At 30.1% G+C, this 23,934-nt stretch overlaps 1 protein-coding gene across 2 annotated transcripts in view; it reads right to left on the bottom strand.

Moving 5' to 3' along the window:
* Positions 1-1,117: 1,117 nt before the first annotated feature.
* LOC143237104 (uncharacterized) overlaps positions 1,118-23,934 on the bottom strand; it is a 64,131-nt gene continuing 41,314 nt past the window's right edge. The window contains exons 9-17 of one of the 2 annotated variants that reach the window (XM_076475974.1): positions 21,221-21,284; positions 18,378-18,487; positions 15,594-15,740; positions 14,587-14,667; positions 12,169-12,304; positions 6,431-6,530; positions 4,559-4,659; positions 3,905-4,066; positions 1,118-3,281 (exon numbers count right to left, since the gene is read on the bottom strand). In XM_076475974.1, the coding sequence (XP_076332089.1) occupies positions 1,633-3,281; positions 3,905-4,066; positions 4,559-4,659; positions 6,431-6,530; positions 12,169-12,304; positions 14,587-14,667; positions 15,594-15,740; positions 18,378-18,487; positions 21,221-21,284 (2,550 nt within the window). In that variant the 3' untranslated portion in view covers positions 1,118-1,632. Of the gene's footprint in view, positions 3,282-3,904; positions 4,067-4,558; positions 4,660-6,430; positions 6,531-12,168; positions 12,305-14,586; positions 14,668-15,593; positions 15,741-18,377; positions 18,488-21,220; positions 21,288-23,934 lie in introns of both variants that reach the window. The other variant, XM_076475973.1, reaches the window with a different exon arrangement.

Below are 23,934 nucleotides of genomic sequence, written 5' to 3' on the forward strand. Positions count from 1 at the left end.
CAAACGATCTGCTCTTTAATTTTCAGTTGAAGATTTTTTTGAGAGTACGAAATTTTTAATATTGTTGATATATATAAAGAATTTTGAAAATGTTATTTTCCAGGTATTTCTTTAAACCTACAACATTAGAATTGTAGATGACGTCACGATTTTTTTTATTTTCACATGCAGATGATAGAGTTTGTTAGTTACCTTAAAAAAAAAAGTCTTCCATAATAAAAATCTATTGTGCACTGTAACTGTTAAACAAATTTATAAATATTTTTGATTTCTTCACGAAGGTTATGTAATGACATATCTTATAAGCCGTTAAAAATGTTAATAACTGAAGTTTTATATTAAGACACGGAAACACGAACATCGCTTAAACGGTTTGTTGACTTTCTATAGATAAAAAGAATAGCTCTTGTTTCTGCTTTAGTTTGAGAATATCTGAAAATGGAAGTAAATTATTGGCTTCCCATTCAAAAGTGCTTTAATCTTCTAGCAAGAGCCTTTAAAATCATTTATATTATTTGGACAAACAGAAAATATTCCATCAACATAGCAAAACCAGAGGACTTCTTTTGTATTCATATCCACTGAAAGAATTTGTTTTCAAAATACTTCATAAAAACGTCACATGGAATTAGGAATAAAGGGTTACCCATTGTCTTTCTGTATCTTTATCTGTAATATAGTCCTGTGTACATGAATACACTATCTTTAACATGTGCTTCCACTAAAAAGATAAAAAGTGTAGACTAGCAATGAAAGCAAAATGTTAAGTTCCAGCAATTTGTTTCTTTGTGACATTTTCGAACCTGCAAAAGTAATCACTAAAACCATAAACGTAATCCACTGGAACAACCGAGAAATAACAAGCTATTTTTGTGTATATTACTTTTGATACATAAAAATGCAAAGCTGTTGAGAGAAAGAAAACCTTGCATGAATGACATCTCATAAAAAAAATATTGCTTAAGTGCATACTTACCAAATGTGTACAAAATATTCAAGGCTATTAAATTTCAAATGCTTGCAGACACCTGCTATTAAACTAGTTTTGCCATATAGTTTGCTCCTGAATAAGAAAGGTTCATCTTTTGAAAGTACTCAGGGTATAGGGTATTGCATCTTTGTTTTGTCATACTTTATTGAATGAATGTTGGAATGTGCAAAAACTATAAATATTCAGGTAAACAAAAATTATAGCAACAAGTTAGAAAGATGTTTAAATAAAAATTAGGTTTAGTGTCAGTATCACATAGAAACATGTACATTTAGTTTACACAAGTTCAGTTGAAGTTTCCTCTACTTGGTTCAAGTACTACATTATGCCCTAAAGTTCACAACAACTCAATTATTAGACCACTACACTTGATTTTAAATTGACTATTAAAATATAATTTTAAACCTAATCTTGGTTAAATGGCTTTTCAACAAAACAAACTATATTCTTACACAGAATGACCAAACTACAATAATTACTGTGAGAACAAAAATTTCAGACTTAAGTAAAATATTTAAATTATTGTTCATACATAATGTTTCTTAACTACATAAAAACAACAGAACCTATCTTTTAAATCAAATAACACACACTTAGATGTTTAAATCGTGTGAAATGTTTGAAAGTGTGTACATGATCATTTATGTTTTTTTCTCCCCACCCACTCCTGGCCAGTCAATGTCAAAGTCTAAGTCATCTAAGTTATCATCTCCTGTATTAAAAATTCCTTTTATGAATTTTGTAGTTTGGCTTCCATTACACTTGTAGGGTTTGTTACTACTGCTACAAGCATGCATCAACTTTTCTGTTGACTTTGAATCACTTGTGTCTGCTTCTTTACTTACAAAAGCAAATTTCTTCAATTTATGCAAAGTACTGAATGGTGAATTTGTTGATGTATTTGAGATAGTGGATTGCTTGCACAGAGACTTTGCTGTAGAACTAAGAACAAAATCTCTACTTTTGTTATTCTGGTAATCAGAAGACACTGAACACACACTGTGTTCACTGGTATGGTCATCATTCAATACTGAAGAATCTGGCAAAACAGAAGACACAACCAAGGGTTTATTATTTTTATTTTGTTCATTTTTCAGCAACTGATCAACATTATTACTTTGTGTAAAGTCTTTCATACTTGATGTTCTATCAGAAATAGCAACAGAAGTTGTAATACTAGATTCTGCTTTTCCTTTATTATTTTTTGGAATAAACCTGAAATTATTGAGTGTTTCAAGAATATTAAAAAATGGTGCATGCTCTGATTCTAAGGTTCTTGAATCACCAGCAAAGTTCTCACTATTTTTATCTTGTACATTCACATCATTTTTTTTGGACACTTTCTTACTCATTGTTGAAATCCTATCACATATTGAATAACCTTTGCTTGGTGTACCACTATGATGGTCACTAGCATCTTGTACAGATTTGTTGTTCTGACTCTTTGTTTCAGAATGGACTATAATTTGATCAAAAGTCTGATTACCACCTGGATTATCTTCTCTTTCAGTGACATTGATTTTTCTCTTTTTCTTTGGGTTTGATTTTTCATCAATCATAACTACTTCAACTTCTAAGTCAACAGTTTTTTTACTTTCATGGTTACACAGAATTTCCTCAGCAGTGCTATCTTTACAAATATCCTTTAAACATTTTTTTTCAACTGGTTCTATTCTGTTAGGATTATTAAAATGTTTACCTGACAGAGCTGTAGTTTCTGGACAAAACTCTGGTTGGACCAAACTCTGTTGGGGCAAATTACTGCTTTCTTCTATACTTCTTAAGTTCTGTTTGGATGACTCTGTAACAGAATGACTTGGTGTATTTAGAGAACAATGGACAGAGTTTTGTTGGGATGAGGGAATGTTACTCTTTACACAAGTCATGTTTGTGTGGGATGATTTGATATCAGACAAAACTGATGTCTTTCTAAACAACTGTGACTCAACCCATTTTTGTTTCAATGAAGAATAATTGTTTCTTTGACTATTAAATGAATGTTTATGAGACTGAGCTGTGATCTTTGGATAAGACTGTGGTAAAACCAAGTTTTGTTGGGATAAATGATGGGTGTTATCTCTTTTCTTACTACTAGATGAATATAAAACAGAATTTTTTGAGTGAGCAATGTTTCCATTAAACTTGTCTTGATCTGAAGGTGTTTTGTAATGGAAAGTTTTGTAGTCCTTTGAAACTTCATCTCTTTTCTGTAACTCTTGCTCTTTATTAATCTTTACCATCTCCTGCTCTAAGATATCATGCAAGCCAAGCCTCTGCAGTATGAGTTCAGCTAATAAGAAAAATAAAAGGCATTAACAATTAGAATATGTAAACAGAATTTTTTCAAGGTACAAGGTAATGACAGCTTAAACTAAACCTCATATATGTGAATTTTGTCGAGGTACAAGGCAATGACAGCTTAAACTAAACCTCATATATGTGAATTTTGTCAAGGTAAAAGGTAATGACAGCTTAAACTAAACCTCATATATGTGAATTTTGTCGAGGGCAATGACAGCTTAAACTAAACCTCATATATGTGAATTTTTCAAGGTAAAAGGTAATGACAGCTTAAACTAAACCTCATATATGTGAATTTTGTCGAGGTACAAGGCAATGACAGCTTAAACTAAACCTCATATATGTGAATTTTTTCAAGGTACAAGGCAATGACAGCTTAAACTAAACCTCATATATGTGAATTTTTTAACTTCCTATTTGCATTGTTTTTATCATTTCTATTTCTACTTCATGTTTTGGTCTCTTAAATGACAACCTTCTATAGATATCACTTATTACTGTTGTTACTTAACTTGTAAATATCAAATTAATCATGGTCACTAACCACAAATATAAACTTTAAAACTGCAACACTGAGGAGTAATTGACTTTACACAAAACTCCAATATTTACCTTGGACCTTATATTCAGAATCAGGATTGTTGGGAAAGTTAGTATGTAGTGCATTCACCCCTTGAATCAAAGCTGACCCTTGCATTGAAGACTCCACAAGAGATACAGCAACCACAGCATCTTGGACACTAACTTCCGTCCTAAACATTAATCTGGCATGAGCTGTAATTTGAATTTAAGTTGAATAACATAAAGAAAATAACAGGAATAATGAGTACTACAACTACAAAAACATAGTAATGAAATGTATGAAAATTATTATATAATTACACAGATTACTGTTGTTTAGGTAACACATTACAGCAGATTAAGTACTGCTACTTGAGCAATGTAGTAACATAAAATATCATACATGAAACTTTAGAAAAGAATAATCACCATAATTAATGTAATTAATTTGGTAACACTGATATAAAAGTCCATTCATAATAAAAATTAGCATAAATTCATTGCATAAGATCCAAAATTACTAAATTATTGTTTGGAGTCTGTTTCAAATTAGTCCTGAAGAATGGTGTGTTTTATTAAATGTGTTTTTTGTTTGCAACAAAAATTTAATATAAAAATACAATGCAAACTGTGAATACATTTTTTAAATATGTGTATTAAAAATTGCCAATCTAAAATAAGATTTACAACAAACAAGAAACATACCTTGTGCTAATCGAACCAAACTTTCCAAAAGTCGTATAGTTGTTCGAGCAGCATTTCTGAGATCTGTGTTTCGTTGGCATTGATAGTATCGAGTTAGAATCCTGGGGGAAAATCAGTTTGTTGATAAATCAAATGCTAATATTATTCATGCATTTCACTGAATATCTTGACAGCTTTCAATTATTTTATATATTTAGTTCCTCACTGAATTGATTAAAATAGTGCTAAATGCATTGTATATAAATTATTTTAAAAAATCAGATAAACAATAATTTTTATTACAGTAACATCTCTTCTTTTAAATATCTAACCTATTGTTAACTAACATGTACTATATAAACAAAAATGTATTAAAATATATTGTTTGGAAACATCAATAATGAAGACATTTTTATCTAAAATTATTATTTTCTCTAACACAAATGTAATCTGTGTACACCAGGTAGTTTCTCCTATTCTAAATTGGTGCAAGTTGAAGCATTATCACAATCATCACAAGTTACAAAGGCAGACCCATACTACCTCAATTTGATACAATAATTCAAATAATCTGAAATTTAAAAGCTAATCAGAATAACTCCACGTTAAAAAGTTAATGTGAAAGACTACAATTTCAAATACTAATATTATTTAACAGGAGATGAAACACTTTAATTATGATTTATTTAAAAGTATTAAAAAAATATGATTTAGTTTTCCTCCCATTTTTTAAAACTGTGCTTGTGAGAATGATAAAACCATTTCTTATTATATATATAACATGGTTTCCACATTATAGTGTTCTTACTCTCATCTGTCTTCTTTTGTTATGTTTGTATTTTATACTGCTACAAGTTATAACATACTAAGTTTGTAATAAATGTTTTTGTAAATGTCTTGTCAATAAATCAGCACCAACAGGCCACAAAATATGATTGGACTCTAAGCTGAAGCCTGAAGTTTTCTGAAGATACTTAACACATATTTTCCATTGGGTACACTTGTACAACACCAAGATGTAGACAACTAAGAGCTGTTAGAATCAGTTTATTAGTTTGAAACGTACATTATAAAATGAGGCAAATATTATAACATCTTATTTATATTAACATGGTATACTTTACCAGATAAGTTACTAATTATTTTACCATAATGTCTTGCTAATTGTGCATATATCTAGCTTGTCACACTGTCTTACAAGAGTGTCTGGATGTGTACTATACATGTATAGAGTTAACCATACAAAATAAGTTACTTCTCATTTTGACAATGGGATTAATTTCTTAAGACGCGTGTTGATGCCTTCTATATATATTTGCCTTTTTCAGTTCTTGCCTCGTGATCCAGTCTTCAGTTGCTCTTACAGAATACAAAGAAGTTGGGTAGAAGAAAAAACTGTGGACATCAAGAACTATCTTATTGATGTCATTTGTATCAAATGAATGTGCTGCTTTTTTCCATGGTAAAAACATTGTGTTAGGCTAATCTCTGTTAGTCATTTTTGATTTACTGAAATTATCCTTATATTTCCTCCAAATTTTGCTGTCTTAATAGTTACATATCACATTCAGTTTTACCTGAGAATATCACGTCTGAATCAAATGAAATACAACTATAAAAACCTATCTGCAGGTACACTCACATTACTTTAAAAAGCATTGATAGTTACCAATTTCAGAAAACAAAATGTCTTGTAGACATCTTGTAGTTATCTTGTAACTTTCATTAAGATAAGGCAAAATAATCTTATTAAAATATTAAAAATGATTAAAATATCAAAAAATTAAGTTAATTACAACCAATGCTTTCTCAACATTTAAAACAATAGAAAGAGAGAAAAACTTAAGTGGTTAAATAATTCAACTAACACTGTTACAAAATAAATGTTTTTACCTGTTACTTTCATTTGACATCTGAGGCATGAGTGATTTGATGATACAAAAGTAGGCTCTAATTTTTTCTAAGCTCCAAGTACATGCTTCATTGTGTTCCTCTAGCAAAAAAACAGTATACATATGTAATTAACTAAACACGAGTAGCAATAAATATGACAAATACAGAGACAACATAACCAGAACATGCATGTTATAAATATATAAATAACACAGTTCACATATTAAATTTACAATAAAAGAAATAACAGTTCTCAGTCATAGAAGTAGCACAGGTAATACATTTAAGATAGAGCTAAGCAAGTGTTTGGTCAGTACATTCCACTAGCAAATTACAGAACCACAGAAAACACATATTTACATCTACAGAAATATCTTGTGATATATCAACTGTACAACTAAAAAACACAATCAATGTAAACTACAAGCAGCATATGTAATTTAAGTTTCAAAATAACATGTACAATATACTTAATATACAATTGCATTTATTAAGAATAAAAAAAACAAGAAAATTGATGTTTTTGTGACACAATGAAAGTTGGGTCAAAGTCCCATTACTATACTTAAATCACAGTAAATTAAAAAAAATTATGACATTGTTTTGTACCACATATTAAAGGGTCTAAAGCTGGGAACCATAAGAAAATTTTGTGTTTTGTTGAGGGGGAGAAGGAGCATGGTAAATACCATTAAGGTATTCAGATTCATTGGGTGGGGAGCTTCAGTCAAGAGGCAAAATTATATCTGGGGGGGCCTTGTGCTGATAAATGGTGGAAACCTCTCTTACATATCAAAAGTTTAACAACAGATATAATAGAACTGAGCATAAGGAAAAACATTTTCCCAAAAGAATAGAAACACCTATTAAACTAGTCACACATTATTCAAATTTCTAAACTTCAGAGCATAATAGAAATTATTTCATTTATTTTTTTGCATTATGTTTCATAAAAAGCCCTAGATATGTAGGGAAGATCAAGACACAATTTACCAAAACATTAACAAATGGATATAAATTGATATATCTTGTACTAGTGGTGACCATTAAAGAACTGCATTTCATTGAAGTTTGCTTTAATGAATTGTAATATCTCTTTATTAGTAATAAGCTGTTCACAATGTTTCTTAAAATTCATTTATCTTATAAAATACTTGTACATATATCCTTAACTAAACATAAGCTATTTTTCATTACTACAACTTCTTTAACACTGATTCATCAGGTGAAAAACTGTTTTATAGCAAATATTAAAATACAATATGAGTAATTACTACAGAGATATTGAAAATATAAAAGTTTTCTTTAATGTCAAAAATATATTTAATTATGGAATTGTTTCAAATTCTATCATGAAATTTAAAACCTCAAAGAATTAATTTAACAACATTCTAACTACAATGAACATCAGCTGTTAAGGAAGAAATTTTTGATGGAACTGAAAATTTAAAAAGATCACAGATTTAAGAGTGACACAATATAATGATAAAATTTGTATTTAAGACATGTTTAATAAGTGTTAAGAGAAAAAATATAAACAAAGGCTAAAATATATAAAATATATATATATACAAGGAAGACTTAAAATTATGCATTTTTTGCTCATAAACACAAATAGTTTTGTATAATTACTTCACTTGCTCAATCTCTTTGCTGTTTGGTTGAGTTATAGGAAAAGTAGTTCTGTTTTAATTCACTTCAATATTTTGAACAATGCTACATAACAGTTGCATTAACCTTTCTTAATTTTCAGCTGACACATGGGAGGAAACACAGCTCACCACTGGTACTCACTGCTTACTGTTATCTGGTTGAATAGTGGGATTTCACCTTTACTCTGACACCACACTTATGGTTCCAAAGTACAAAGTGTACTTTGCAGCCATGGAATGAAAACCATGTTATCTGGTTGAATAGTGGGATTTCACCTTTACTCTGATACCACACTTATGGTTCCAAAGTACAAAGTGTACTTTGCAGCCATGGAATGAAAACCATGTTATCTGGTTGAATAGTGGGATTTCACCTTTACTCTGACACCACACTTATGGTTCCAAAGTACAAAGTGTACTTTGCAGCCATGGAATGAAAACCATGTTATCTGGTTGAATAGTGGGATTTCACCTTTACTCTGACACCACACTTATGGTTCCAAAGTACAAAGTGTACTTTGCAGCCATGGAATGAAAACCATGTTATCTGGTTGAATAGTGGGATTTCACCTTTACTCTGATACCACACTTATGGTTCCAAAGTACCAAGTGTACTTTGCAGCCATGGAATGAAAACCATGTTATCTGGTTGAATAGTGGGATTTCACCTTTACTCTGACACCACACTTATGGTTCCAAAGTACAAAGTGTACTTTGCAGCCATGGAATGAAAACTATGTTATCTGGTTGAATAGTGGGATTTCACCTTTACTCTGATACCACACTTATGGTTCCAAAGTACAAAGTGTACTTTGCAGCCATGGAATGAAAACCATGTTATCTGGTTGAATAGTGGGATTTCACCTTTACTCTGATACCACACTTATGGTTCCAAAGTACAAAGTGTACTTTGCAGCCATGGAATGAAAACCATGTTATCTGGTTGAATAGTGGGATTTCACCTTTACTCTGACACCACACTTATGGTTCCAAAGTACAAAGTGTACTTTGCAGCCATGGAATGAAAACCATGTTATCTGGTTGAATAGTGGGATTTCACCTTTACTCTGACACCACACTTATGGTTCCAAAGTACAAAGTGTACTTTGCAGCCATGGAATGAAAATCATGTTATCTGGTTGAATAGTGGGATTTCACCTTTACTCTGACACCACACTTATGGTTCCAAAGTACAAAGTGTACTTTGCAGCCATGGAATGAAAACTATGTTATCTGGTTGAATAGTGGGATTTCACCTTTACTCTGATACCACACTTATGGTTCCAAAGTACAAAGTGTACTTTGCAGCCATGGAATGAAAACCATGTTATCTGGTTGAATAGTGGGATTTCACCTTTACTCTGATACCACACTTATGGTTCCAAAGTACAAAGTGTACTTTGCAGCCATGGAATGAAAACCATGTTATCTGGTTGAATAGTGGGATTTCACCTTTACTCTGACACCACACTTATGGTTCCAAAGTACAAAGTGTACTTTGCAGCCATGGAATGAAAACCATGTTATCTGGTTGAATAGTGGGATTTCACCTTTACTCTGACACCACACTTATGGTTCCAAAGTACAAAGTGTACTTTGCAGCCATGGAATGAAAACCATGTTATCTGGTTGAATAGTGGGATTTCACCTTTACTCTGATACCACACTTATGGTTCCAAAGTACAAAGTGTACTTTGCAGCCATGGAATGAAAACCATTTTTTCTGACTGAGCATTTTAAAGCCTGAAAATAACTTAAAAAGAAACTGCTTATTTAGAAATGTACCATTCACTTTTTTGGCTTGTTTTTAGGACAGTATTCTATAACAATGATAAAATGTGTGTGCAAGACATGTTTAAGAGAAATAATTATAAACAAAGGCTAAAATATATGTGCAAACACTGCATCTTTAACAAGAAAGAAAGAAAAAAACAAGAAAACAATACGAGTAATTACTACACAGATATTACTCATTGAAAATGTAAAGGTTTTCTTTAATAATTAGTTCCAAATCTCTTTTTAAATTGTTGGGAATATTCAAGCTTTTAAGAAGGATAGGGTTGTTCTTATTCACACTATGTAGATTTGGGTGGATAAGTTAATTTACATCTGCTTCTAGTAGAGATTTTAAATGTCAACTTTAATATTGAATGTTTCTTAATTTGTAAGTAAAATGTATTTCTTTTTTTTTTAATTTCACATTAGAGTTTAAAACCTTGTGCATAAAAGACTTGATAAAAATTAGTGGATATTTTAAGTACACATAGCTTCTTGGTAGGTTCTATTTTATTTTAAAAAATGTTTGTGACAGACTGTAGAAAAGTAAGAAGAGAACCAATTTTTTATGTTATGAATTTTGTGAAGAAAGAAACAATCAGACCATGTATTAGAAAGCTCTGTTTTGGAAACTTAGAAAAAAATATTGTTGTAAAAGGTCTGGTAAGAAACTGCCAAAATGAGCACAGTAAAAATACTAAACAGACAAAACTTAATAACACTTCAAACTGTTTTTACTTAGCATGATATAATGTGCACTTTTACAGTGTTTTACACCTAACAGTTTGAAATACTAATAACAGTTAGGTAAATAATGATTTATAAACACAAAGAAAAGTTTTATTGATGGTGAAACATTCTGTATGATTCTACAGGACATTGGTCTGTCTTTTACAGGTATGGTCAGTACTAAGCAATCCAAGGTTTATATATCATTACAAAAACAAAAAATACAGGGATTAAATGTTACAGAAATTAGGGGAGAGGATAAAAGTTGAAGTAAAGTCTGGTCAAGTGTATGAATGGTGAATATACCTCACCAAATATAGCTGATGTTGTTAGGGCCATTATCATGATTTTGTAAGATATCATTTGTTTTACATATTTCTATAGCTCCTAAACAGTTTTTCTTTTTTAGTTTTGGGTTGGAGTGGAAGTTCATTCAAAATTATTTTGTGACTTGTTTCATACAGTGACATGGTTAGTTGGATAACTGGAAGTCACCTCTACACTTGTGACCTTGGTGTTCTTATTTTGTGACTTGTTTCATACAGTGACATGGTTAGTTGGATAACTGGAAGCCACCTCTACACTTGTGACCTTGGTGTTCTTATTTTGTGACTTGTTTCATACAGTGACATGGTTAGTTGGATAACTGGAAGTCACCCCTACACTTGTGACCTTGGTGTTCTTATTTTGTGACTTGTTTCATACAGTGACATGGTTAGTTGGATAACTGGAAGCCACCTCTACACTTGTGACCTTGGTGTTCTTATTTTGTGACTTGTTTCATACAGTGACATGGTTAGTTGGATAACTGGAAGTCACCTCTACACTTGTGACCTTGGTGTTCTTTGCATCTTGTTTCTATGAGATGTGACGTTTATTCTTTGTGTATAGTATTTACAACTAAGTTCTGAATACGGTGAGGTTTTCACTATAATATTTATTGTTTATCTATTATTAGCTGATAATTCCTGTTTCACGCTGTAATTAAGCTTTTTAAAGGACACCACACCTTCTGTAAGAAAGATAACTTCAAGAGATAATAATAATATTATTTACATTAAAATTGTGATTTATTTGTCAATTACTACTAGTTATTAATAATACTTATAAAAGCAGATACTCTATTTGAAACTATGTCGCCTTAATGTCATTGGTAGAAATCATTGTTTTTGTTTTAGGTTTATCATGTAATAAAAAAAAGCAGAAGAAGGATAAACAAGAAATTCAAAGCTTTGCTGCAATATTAATAAAACTTCCCACAACTTGTGACTCAATCGTTGAATAGATATTAGTATAAAATAAAACACTGTATACTTTTTTAAAGTTTTGATATTTAAAATACCATTTTGATAAACAATCTGAGTCATTCCTATATAGACAATCCTACCATCTACCTGATTAAATTGCTTACAAAACACTTTGAAGGTTATAGATGAATAAATATATAGTTCTACCTACCATAAGTAAAAAATCAAACCTAGTTCTTCCATTGTTCTACTGCTAGCAGTGAAATATGAATAGTAGCATCACTCAAGTTTCAACTAATACAATAACTGAAGTTCATCTGAGAGGTATACTCACCAAATGGATCAACACCACTCAGAAGATATGAAGCAACCAACCTGTCCCATTCTTCATTTTTTGTGTCTAACAGGACCAACACTAAGTCAAATCGGCTCAGTAAGGGACTTGCTAAGGCCACATTAACTGATAATGACTTACAAAAAAAGAAAACAGACAATTTAAAAACCAAACAGTAATAATTCAACCTTATTCTTTAAAACAAGTACAAGTTTAACCTTTCTGATCCTCAGTAGGCTGGTAAGGTTTAATACAGCTAACTTAACTCACACCAACGTTCTGAGATCAATGAGCTAAGCAATAAGCAAGTGCTAATAAAGCTCATTGAATTTGTAATTCACAATTAAACTTTTTGGCAATATACCATTGACAAACGTATGTAATAATAATTTTAGTTATGACTTATTAGATCTACATATAAAACATTTATACTCCTTTATGTTCCACCAAAGTTATTAGTTTATTAAGTTCTCCATTACACAGAATTGATTTATACATGCTTCATAATAATGAATTAGGGTTACATAAAAGGTCAGTTTGGTAAGAACGGAATTCTTTTACTTTTGGTTTGTTTTGAATTCTGCACGAAGTTACACGATGGCTATCTGCACTAGCCATCCTTAATTTAGCAGTGTAAGACCACCTCCCACCAGCAACTCTTGGGCTACTCTTTTACCAATGAATAGTGGAATTAACCATCACATTATAATGCCCCATGGCTGAAAAGGCGAGCATGTTTGGTGTGACAGGGATTCCATTCACGAATCTCAAATTAAGAGCTGCGTGCCTTAGCCACCTAGCCATGCCGGGCCAATTCTTTGAGTATAAAATCCAACATTTAATATAATATATAATCCTTTTTTTTTTCCAAAAAAATCTTTATTACCATTCCATTGGCTTTCATAATTAATACCTATCAGACTATCATTATAGCTACTTTAAAGGTCCACTAACATCAAATCATAATGCAGAAAGAATGCAAGTGTAAAGGTAGTGAAATTAAAATTTTTATACTTTTACTTTTTGTCTGTGTTAATAAATTTTTGGAAAATTTAATCAGTACGGTTTTAGTAATTCACACTGAAGAAATGCTTGCAGTTAATTCATTTGAGTTCGGGTCTTCACTAAGATTGGGGTCACAGCTTATGTCTTCTCCACATCTTATTTATACACATTTCCTATTTTCAACACAGCAATATCATTCTATTAAACAAATTAAATCTAGCATTTAATTTTTTTTTAAACTTTCATCTTTTCTTCATATAAACAACTAACATCTGGAAATTGGTTCTCCAAACTGGAAAGAATAATTTTTTTAAAACAAACCAACAAAAAACATTTTTTTTCATTCCCAGTCAAGATTATGTTTGAAGTTATTACCTATCACAAATAAAGTAGTCTTAATTTTAAAGTTATTCATTCAAACAGGCACTTATTAGAAACCTTAAGAAAATATCGGCACGTGCAACAAACAGCAACTTCAGTTAATGTTGAACATTTCAATCAACTCATCAAAAACTGTAACTTAAAATGTATACATTGTTTATTGAAATTTTATTACATACACTTCTCCATGGAAACCTATATTTGTTCAATAACAAATGCTGTCATTTGAATTATTATTAATGTTATTGTGATACAATATTGAATGTCATGTTAAACAAGATAAGGAATAGTAGTTTACTTATAAAATCACAGATATTACACTAAAAGTTAGTCTATTAACTCTTTAAGTTCACTTATTACAGTTTAATGTTAAGCAATTAGTTCTTGGGATAATTAATTAGAAAAATTCTTACATTTAGTTAAATATTATACAGTTATTTTCTTATAATGATACAGATGGTAATAAAGTTGTTAAAAATATTAGTTTGTTTCGAAGAATGACAAATAAATTTCAAGTCATTTTACAAACTGTTTTTTATTTGATTTTTTTAGCTGTGATTATGAAATGATAATTGTTGTAAAGTGTTCAGCATCATTCTTGGATCAGATGAGAAACAAAATGTCATAATATCCTACATTAATTGTTGAGATAATGAAAATATAATTGGAGAGGAAGGTATTTGAGTTAAGTTAAACAATTAGCTACAAAACAGACTACTACATATACATGATGTACACAAACCCAAGATATAAGGCACAGAATGAAAACAGACAGTTTCTTTTAGTAACAAGAACATCTGGGAAACAAGTACTTATTTCTTCTCCTAATCTGCTCAGGAAAAATCACTTTCCCACATCTGATTTATTAAATGAATGAAGTTTAAATTTGAATTACTATGTACTGCATGATGCCATGTATCTTACTATTTCTCACAAAAGAAAACGTGTTACTGTTCCTAATATTCTGTATCATAAGAGTAACAATGAAAACCAAAGTATATGTATACTGTAACTGGCAGCTTGTTATATTACCTGGTTGGTGTCATAATTTCCTTTCGGATTGGTTGCAGCCAGAATTGAACACTTTGTACTGAGTTTAGTTACAAGCCCTGCCTAAAGAACAAAAACATATATAGTGTTTCAAGTCAGGTTACTATTACAGAAAACAAGGGTAACCATCAGTGCAAGCTATTCACATGTTGCTTCGAAATATATTCAATTTTTGGGGAAATTTCATGTGTGCTGCTGACACAAATTGGTCAAGCATTCTAAATGATAGATCTTACTACTAAAATAAAAATACAACTTTTGCACAATACCTAATACCTATCTGCCCATTTGCTTCTTCATACTCTGCACTATATTAACATTTGTAATGGTTATTCAAATAAAAAATAGTTTATATGTATTATTAATAACTTCTAATCAAAGCAAACTACCAACACAGATCACAACTAAAAGTCAATCCAAAAGTTAACTTAAAACACCAGTCTAACTAAAAGTATACCATATCATAAAACAAATATAATGATAAATATTCATTAATATATCAGCTCAGTACCCTCATTGTTAATATTTTCAAAAACATAGCAATCTATTATATTTTTCACAATTTTACATGTTATACTTCTAGTGTAGGATTGTGCTATCTGCTTTGTTTACATAGACAATCCATGTGAAATAAAATTTAATTTCCTTTTTGTGCTAATTTAGTATTGTGTGCTACAGACCTGTTACTTTATGTTGTTTTTTTGTTATTAAAAGTTTTCTAAAGATAAAACTTTTTGTTTAGTGCATAATATTATAATATTGAAAATTAGTCTAGAATTCTTACAGTAGCCTTTTATAAAATAGTAAAATAGAATGAAACTGATATGAAATACATCATGCCAGTTTTCAATGGTGTAATGACTCAACATTATAAAACAGTACAAATGAGCTGTATCATTAAATAGTTTATTAGTACAGCACTGTTTCTAAAATTATTAAATGCTTCTAAATTTTCAGTTAGTACCTGATTTATAAATTCCATTACTTACTTTAGCAACACTGATAGTTTGTTGTTCCATAGCTTCATGAATACTTCCTCTGTCATGTTCTCGAATGCTATTGAATTCATCGATACAACAAACACCACCATCAGCCAGCACTAAAGCACCAGCTTCCAACTGCCACTCGCCACTATCCTAAAATGATTTATGTAAACTAGTGCTGTAAACTAATTCATTGTTAGAATTATCTATCACCTTCTGACAATAAAGATACGTAGCTGAAATCAGAAAAAAAACACATTATAGCACCTTAACCTTGATTTAAAATATAAATACCTGTCTTTGTATTTTTATTTGCTACATCTCACTTTATATATTCATGCACAGTACTAAGTAATTTAATGAAATGCATATATATATATATATATATACACACACACACACACTTGCAGTCCTACTTTAAACAAAAATAACATTTGTAATTTTAGTTTCATTCAACATTATTTTAATTAGCTTCCAAAGCTCAAATAAAACTTGAGCTTTTCTTTATAAACAAATGTGTTAAGTTAATTTTTGCCTTTTTAGATAAGTTATCTTCAATAAATAAATGTTAAAACCTTTACAAGAGTTATACAAATTTTTTATTTTTTTTTCCAAGGCTTTAAAAGATTTTCAAGGAGCAATTTGCCAAAATCATTCCATATCTTGCTTTATAACATTAAGTAAAATTATAAAAGATGTCAAGAGAGGTGTTCTTAATCTCCCAAAATTGTCTCTTGGCCATTTGTATCTTATTAATTTTTATTTGAGCCTCTTCTGTCAAAAGTGACAGAGAACCCTTTCTAAGGTAAATTGTGCTTTATTAGGACATAGTTAATAGTAATCCCACCTTGCTAAAAAAAATATGTATTTTTTATGGAAAAAGTTATAACCATTAGAATAAAATTTAAAAGTAGAACATACTTACTTCTAGAAATTTTTGAAGGCCATTTCAATAAAAATCAATTTCTTTTTTAATTCCAGAGTAAAACAAAATTTTATGAAAGCCCAGTAGTTTTTCAGGACACCCATAAAATTCAAGGAGTTTTCCAAGTCTGTGCAAGTCAAACTTTAAAACCTTTTTATTCATAGCAGTATTCTTCAATTTTTAAATAAATCTCAAGGTATTTTAAAGACTCTATAACAAACTATCACAGTGGGAATATATGTGGTACATCCTTTTACTTTTCTTGCAACTTTACTATGTTATTTTTTACTTCTTTCATCATATGCACCTTTTCAAAGTAAAAAAATCAAATTTGTAAAGGTGGTTGCTTATAACTTTGTTAACAAATGTTCTTATAAGTACCCTTGTTTAAGAATTTCTTATTCTTATAAACTTCACAACTTCAAAGTGATATAAAATGTAAAATATTTTAATCAGTAATGACGAGAAAACCCACTTCTAGAGAAATATATATGTTAAACAATTTTCTCAACCCAAACCAGCCATTTTTACATGTATATTTCTGTAAAATATTTTGTTTAACCAAGATGACTGGCAATACTGAAAACATCATGTTTAATTAAACATATTTGTTTAAAAAAATTGTATTTTTTATACATACAAAACAAAGTCATTATGTTACTTTATTGTTCCAGTGTAGGCATCAGCTTAAACACCAAGAAAGCAATACACCTTACACTAAAATTTACCATTAAATTTTATTGGACAAATACAGTCTCAGATCACTGAATGTGCCATGTGAACAAGCTATGATATATCACCTAAATCTGAGGACAGCTGTTTGTTAGTAAAATATATCAGCAGATTCACCACACAATAACAAAGAAATATTGACATTATAATTACATACAATTATTTTTTATATTTATAACATATTTAGTTCTAAAATGTGTGCACAGCTTTTTCAAAATCATATACTTATCATTTTATTAACATGCATTCAAATGTTTATACATAATCATCTAATTCTCCCTTCAATAAATCTTTATATTTACTTTGCAGTAAAGTACCTCCAATTTATTTAATAACCGACCACTATAAAAATCCTTCAGCTATTTTTTTTCTTTAGCATAGGTTTTACTCTTCATTTTTATGAGTTTATTTTAAATCATAAAATTGTGTCATACATTGACTGCTTTTAACTGTTTCATATTCTGTAAACTATCATATGTATCTTCACTTCTTTGTTTACTTTACGTGTAGTTTAATTAAAGTCCAGGTGAGTTTATCTGTCTGAACATGTAAAAGTTTTTCCAAACAGACCAGGAACTATTAATATAACACATTGTCTGCAAGGAAGCATTGCTTAAATGGTGTGTGTAAAAATGATAGAATAAGGAAAATTCAAGTAAATGGCATAAAAACACTTTATATTTCTACACATTCCAGATAGTTTAACAAGTTATTCCTATTTTTTTTCTATAGCCATTTTAATAAACTAGATCACATGAGGCTAATTTATAAACTTGGCCTTTTCTGACTTAGAGCAGAATTCTTTTTCTATGTCCATATGAATTATTCTTCAAAGACCATTCATTCAAAATTCTTTACAATCTGAAATATCACAGAAAAATTCAGCAAATACACAACAAATAGTAAAAAAATGTAAACCACTATGATTTATCACTTCACTCTTTTTACATCATACGTGAAACAACTATGTTACTGTTTATATAACAAAACTTTCTATTTCAGATTTTTAAAGTTTTTTTTTCATATAAAATGTCTATAACATATTTCCAAATTGAAAGAAAACAGTTCCTTCATTTTTTCTGTTTCCTATATAATCCATGACATAAAATGCACAAAAAAGATAAACACCCTACCCTAACTGCACTGACTGTGAGTCCTGCACTTGTACTTCCAATTCCAGTTGTAAGAACTGAACGTGGACTTATTTTAGCCGCATATTTTAAAAACTGTGACTTTCCAGTACCTAAAACAAATAAAAACATCTTCTGTATTGTCCTGCAGGATCACATATCATCATTAATATTCATGCTTGAAACTTTACAATGTTTTCCTACAGATTATGGAGTTTGTCTGCAAAGTAAATAATGCTACTGTAATGCATCATTTAGCATAGAATTAAAATATATGTAAAAAAAATATAAAACTCCATATCTTATGAACAGCTAATAAAGCAAAAAAATTATTAAAATTTTTCTTTTCAAGAGTACAAGAAAATTATTAATTTTTTTGCAATTCCAAAATTTCATATCAATATTACCATTGACCTGTCTGTTTGTTTGTACTGAATGAACAATCTGAGAATAAAACTTATTAAGGCCATAAATATTTCTTTTTGACATTTCTTGTAGAAATGGTATCAAAAATCACTCACTTTGGTAATGACTATTTTTCATGCTCACTAAAATGACAAGGAATGGTGGCATTCAACTGAAAAAAATACCAATGGCTGCATGGTGCAACCAGCATAATAATGCTCAGGTTCATAAACTTTTTTTTTTCCAACAGTGCATTGCAGTCAGTTGTCTTTACTTCACCCTTTCAGCGCTGAATAAAATATTTGAATGTTTGGCATGGCGCTGAATATATATTTTTGATACTTCGACTAATTATGGTATCAGCACCAAAAGCATGATATCTCAGTAATAACTCAACAAAAGTCCCTGAACTTTTCAGTGATTGTACCCAATACTATATATGTTAAATTCAATACATAAGAATAAAGGAAGACACCCTGATACACAATGAAGAAGTGCCATGTAAAACACAATAATTTATTATAAATTGTGTACAATTTGTGCAGCAGCCCGTCAATAGTCTTTGTGGTTATGATATATCTCATGGCATGGTAAAAAGCACATGGGAAGGTTGCACTGTTTGTAGAAATAATTAGTCTGGTTTCTTTTCCATCCAGCTGTGTATCTATCACTGAAAACAGTACAAGCAGGTTTGAGTTTTTTGTCCTCATATTGTCCAATACTATGTCTTTCCACCAAGTGCTGACCTTTGTCAGTACTTGGTCTTCCTTTTCATTTGGCTTTGCTGACATATCCCTCCAGCAAATTTTGAATAATCTGTTCTCTGAATAGTCTTGGAGATACCGGGTTTTCATCATTGCTCTTGCAGTCTGCACAATATATTATATATCCATTAACATTAACTAGCCTTGGTCAGTCAGTTTATGCAATAAGTTATATGACCCTAACTACATTCCAGGCCACGAATGTCTTCATTATCGCTCTCATCTGTTACAAGTAAGCTTTCATTATCATCTGGCTCAAACTTTTTGTCACTCTCTTTATCATTACAAATAATATTGATTACTTTTTAGTGGTATGAGCTTTTCCTTTCGGCATTGTAACAATGTTGCAAGTATCAACAGAATATGCAAGGAAAGCATCTTCTAAAACAATGAACAGAATGATCTACACAGGCTAGAAAACAAAGAAATCACATGACCTCTGGTTTAAATACCTGCTGGGAATCCCAAGTAAACAATGAATACACGTGGTTCTAGCCTCAAGCCTGTGTGATTATGATAATTAGCCATGAAGGTATGTTGTTTACATCTTGTCAATGAAGATCGCCTGCCGCACTGAGCTTTCAAGTCGACTGCGATTGCCAACCACGCCGAAAGTGTTAAAAGAAATGCATGCAAAACATCAAAATAAAGTTGTAAATAGCTTATTAGACAATCATATTGCATATACACAATCATTCAAGGCATTGAGTCAATTGCATGTTTTGTATTTATTCACAGTAATTTTTGAAAATTTACTTCTGAATTATTTCAATGAGTATTTGCTAGTATCATATATTTATAAAAAGTACAACTGTGAAGATAGTTACTCTTGAATCTTTAATGCAAACTGGAGTTTACTGCTATATATTTTTACTATGTAAATACACTAACATCCTATATCTCCAAAATCTATTTTTATTAACTCAATATTTCACAATTACATTTTGAAACATCTGCTAAATCCTATGATTTTAATGATTCAACTGCTGATTTATTGTTTGAATAATTTAAATTCAAGAACATTTTACATTAATTCTAATATCACTTGAGTCTTTTGGGTAAGTGTATTAATGTTAAATTAAGTGATGGTGTTTTCCATATTTAGTTTGAACTTTGTTAGTAAACTTCTAGGTTATCAATAACCCTTTACAAAGTTGTAAGAGAGAAATACTGCATTAACAAAGATCAGTTATGGAGACTTTTTATTTATTTGATGCCAAGGAAAAAGCTACACAGTGTGCTGTGGTCCATGTGTATCAACATCCAATTTTAGTGTTATTAACCCAAAAACTTACTACATGTAATAACAATAAACCATAAATATTTTTATCATACACACACAAAAAGGGTATTTTTTTATTGAAACAATTTTACTTCTACAGACTGATAAGCAGACATTTTATAACCTGCCAAAAACAAATATTGACTAGAAAGTGGAAGTATATTCTAGTAACTTGTAAACTGTTTTGAGCATTTCATAGTCAGTTTTTGGACATGTTTATTGATGATTTCATAAAATATTCATAGCATTACATGATAGCAAAGTCGAGGAAATCAAGTAAAATGAAATGGATCAATATAATGAACTGTACTTATAGTAAGCACATCAATTTATATTACACACAATCTTTTAAACATTACTGGGGTTCTTTTCTTGTATGAACCGACAACACTTACCAGGATCACCAACAAGCAATAAATGTGACTCTCCACGTACTTTGGTTCCACTTTTGTCAACTTGCTGCTAGAACAAAATATATTCATTAAATAAATAATATCTCAACACTGTAATTTTAATTTAATGATTAGTACAGACTTTTATTTGATTACTTTCCTATAATGTGTTCAATCTTAAAATAAAAAAATATTCCAAACAATTAATCATATTAATAATCTTACAAAATATAACACTTTCCACAATTGTTTTGTTCGTTGTACTTTTTGGGTTAAAAGAAATTAAAAATAATACATGTAAACCACACAATGAAAATTAATTCTACACTTAGTTGTTTCACCACATCTCAGTTTTTGGCATTATGTATTACTCTCCCACCTTTCTTGTCATATAAGCTTGTATACCTATCACTCATATATCATCAAATCTTTAACATTCTAGAAACAAAACATAAAACCTCAAACTTTTGAATTTCTAATGGACATATTCCTCAAGGTATTTTGCATTTCATGACATCTTAAGCTTTTATCTCAGACGTTTTCTTTGTTAATAATTTTTTTTATCAATGTGATATATATATTTCTATAACCTGAGGTTATAGGTTAAAGGTTCACCTTTCGAAAGAGCTCGGGTTACAGGGTTTTAATTTTATTTTTATCAAGACTTCTTGGACCTATGTGTTTTTAGATCATATATATATTTCTATATTACTTATAGCCATAGGTCTCAATCTGGACTTTCTACGTTATATTTCTGAGATTACATACTTTAGCATATTTACGAACATGTTGACAATAATTTGTTATTATAAATACTGTAATTATCAAATTTATTAAATTCAAGTTCTGTTATCTCTCTCTCTACATATACATATATACAACATACAAAATCTGATGGTAAAATTCAATAAAACACAAGTATTTGACTTAGTTATGTAAGATACCAATCTGCATTAAAATTACTTTCAGGTTTAGAACAAATCTCTCTACACTTATGTCACTTCTGAAAAGGTAACTGTTTTATTAACCTATGCTGACTACTGGCTTATCCAGAATATGACTAGATAGTGTGAGATTAGCCAACCAAGGTTTCACAGGTACAACTGAATGGTATAGAGTTGAAAGATTAGCCAAACAGTGTTACAGCTAAGACTAAGTGTGGTGTTGTGCAATTATTAAGTGTGTCAATTACTTCAGTATTTACTCAACTTTTACTCATGACACATGAGTGAATGTAGTTGTTTCCAATGTAGAGGTAATAATGAAAATAACAGTTTTGTTTATGTTGTTTCTGTATACATTTTATATTTTCATCATCATTACTTGGTTTAGTTTTGTTTATTACTTCAGTTCTTTCTGATGTTAAATGTTCATAACCATTAACTTGTAAGCCCATCAAGTTTGGTTCACCAGAGGATACTTCCTACATTTGACTATTATTTGAAATAATTTCTATTCCTGTGACGAGGATTTGGTTTTGCACAAGAATTAATGTTTTTCTATTCTACAGCTTTTTTTTTTATTAAGTCCAATATGTTTTTGCTATAATGAAGGACACATTGGTACAAAGCTATTAACAGGAGGAAGAATGGTCAAATCTGAAGATTATAAAGAAGCAGCTTACTTCTTGATATAAAGCATTTGCCATGTACACATCTGACACCATAGGCATAAAGATTTTTCCAACTACAGACAAAGAAAAACCAAATCGAAAACGATGCGAACCATCCTGTTTGACAGATCTTTACTTGTCAGTACACTAAACGTCATCAGAGCACAAATATTTGTTGGCAATGCTTGGTTAAAAAAAATGGTACTCAATAAAGTTGTATAAACTTGGATAAATACGTCTCTGGCAACAGTACTATTAGCTGAATATGCTGAATTTTTAAAATAAAGAATGGACTATCAGAAAACAAAATATAGAGATAGAATATGGTGAATGTTCATCTGCAGAATCATCAATACATCATTCCTTGATGATTGGTTAATCAGTTCTTATAATATTGAACATCTGTAAAATGAAAAATATTTTAGTGCCCAACAATTCTATCCATCACAAATGGATTTGTTATATTTTCAAATGTAGAGAATGATGAGCCAATGTGAGCTCAAACTAAACTCATGTTTCTTGTTTGGGTCACAAATATTCTATCTATTTGAGCCACCCACGAGAAGAGCAGAAACATGGTTACAGTCTGATATGTGAGCCAGACAACATGAGTAAAAATGGAAACATGGAAATGCTACATTAAGTCAAAGAAAAGAAAGAAAGTAAGAGGCAAAGAGCAAATCTACACAACTTCATAATCAATTACATATAAACAACTTAACATTGTTCTATTTAATACAGTAACATATTTCAGTTAAAATACAATAACGTGTTAAATCTTATTTTCATTTTAAAGTGTGTGTTTGAAATGAAGTATTCATTCTGTAAAAATACGTAAAACATAAACAACAGAAAATCAGCAATAAGTATGTGACATTATCAAAATTATAAGTACATTAAAATGCTTTGTTTACCTAAATAAACAGATGGAATAAATTATATTCCAAATTATTTTAAAAATTTCAATAGTTTTTTTCTGGAATAAGATAAAAATTAACACTCACTAACAAGATACAAAATGTATAAGGTAATAAAGAAAAATAAAAAATAGCCAAGTCATAATAATTATTCCACACAGTAGGAAACAGAGGAAAACAACTTATAC

Source organism: Tachypleus tridentatus, chromosome 13 (genome assembly GCF_004210375.1).
Source record: "Tachypleus tridentatus isolate NWPU-2018 chromosome 13, ASM421037v1, whole genome shotgun sequence".
Classification (NCBI taxonomy): domain Eukaryota; kingdom Metazoa; phylum Arthropoda; class Merostomata; order Xiphosura; family Limulidae; genus Tachypleus; species Tachypleus tridentatus.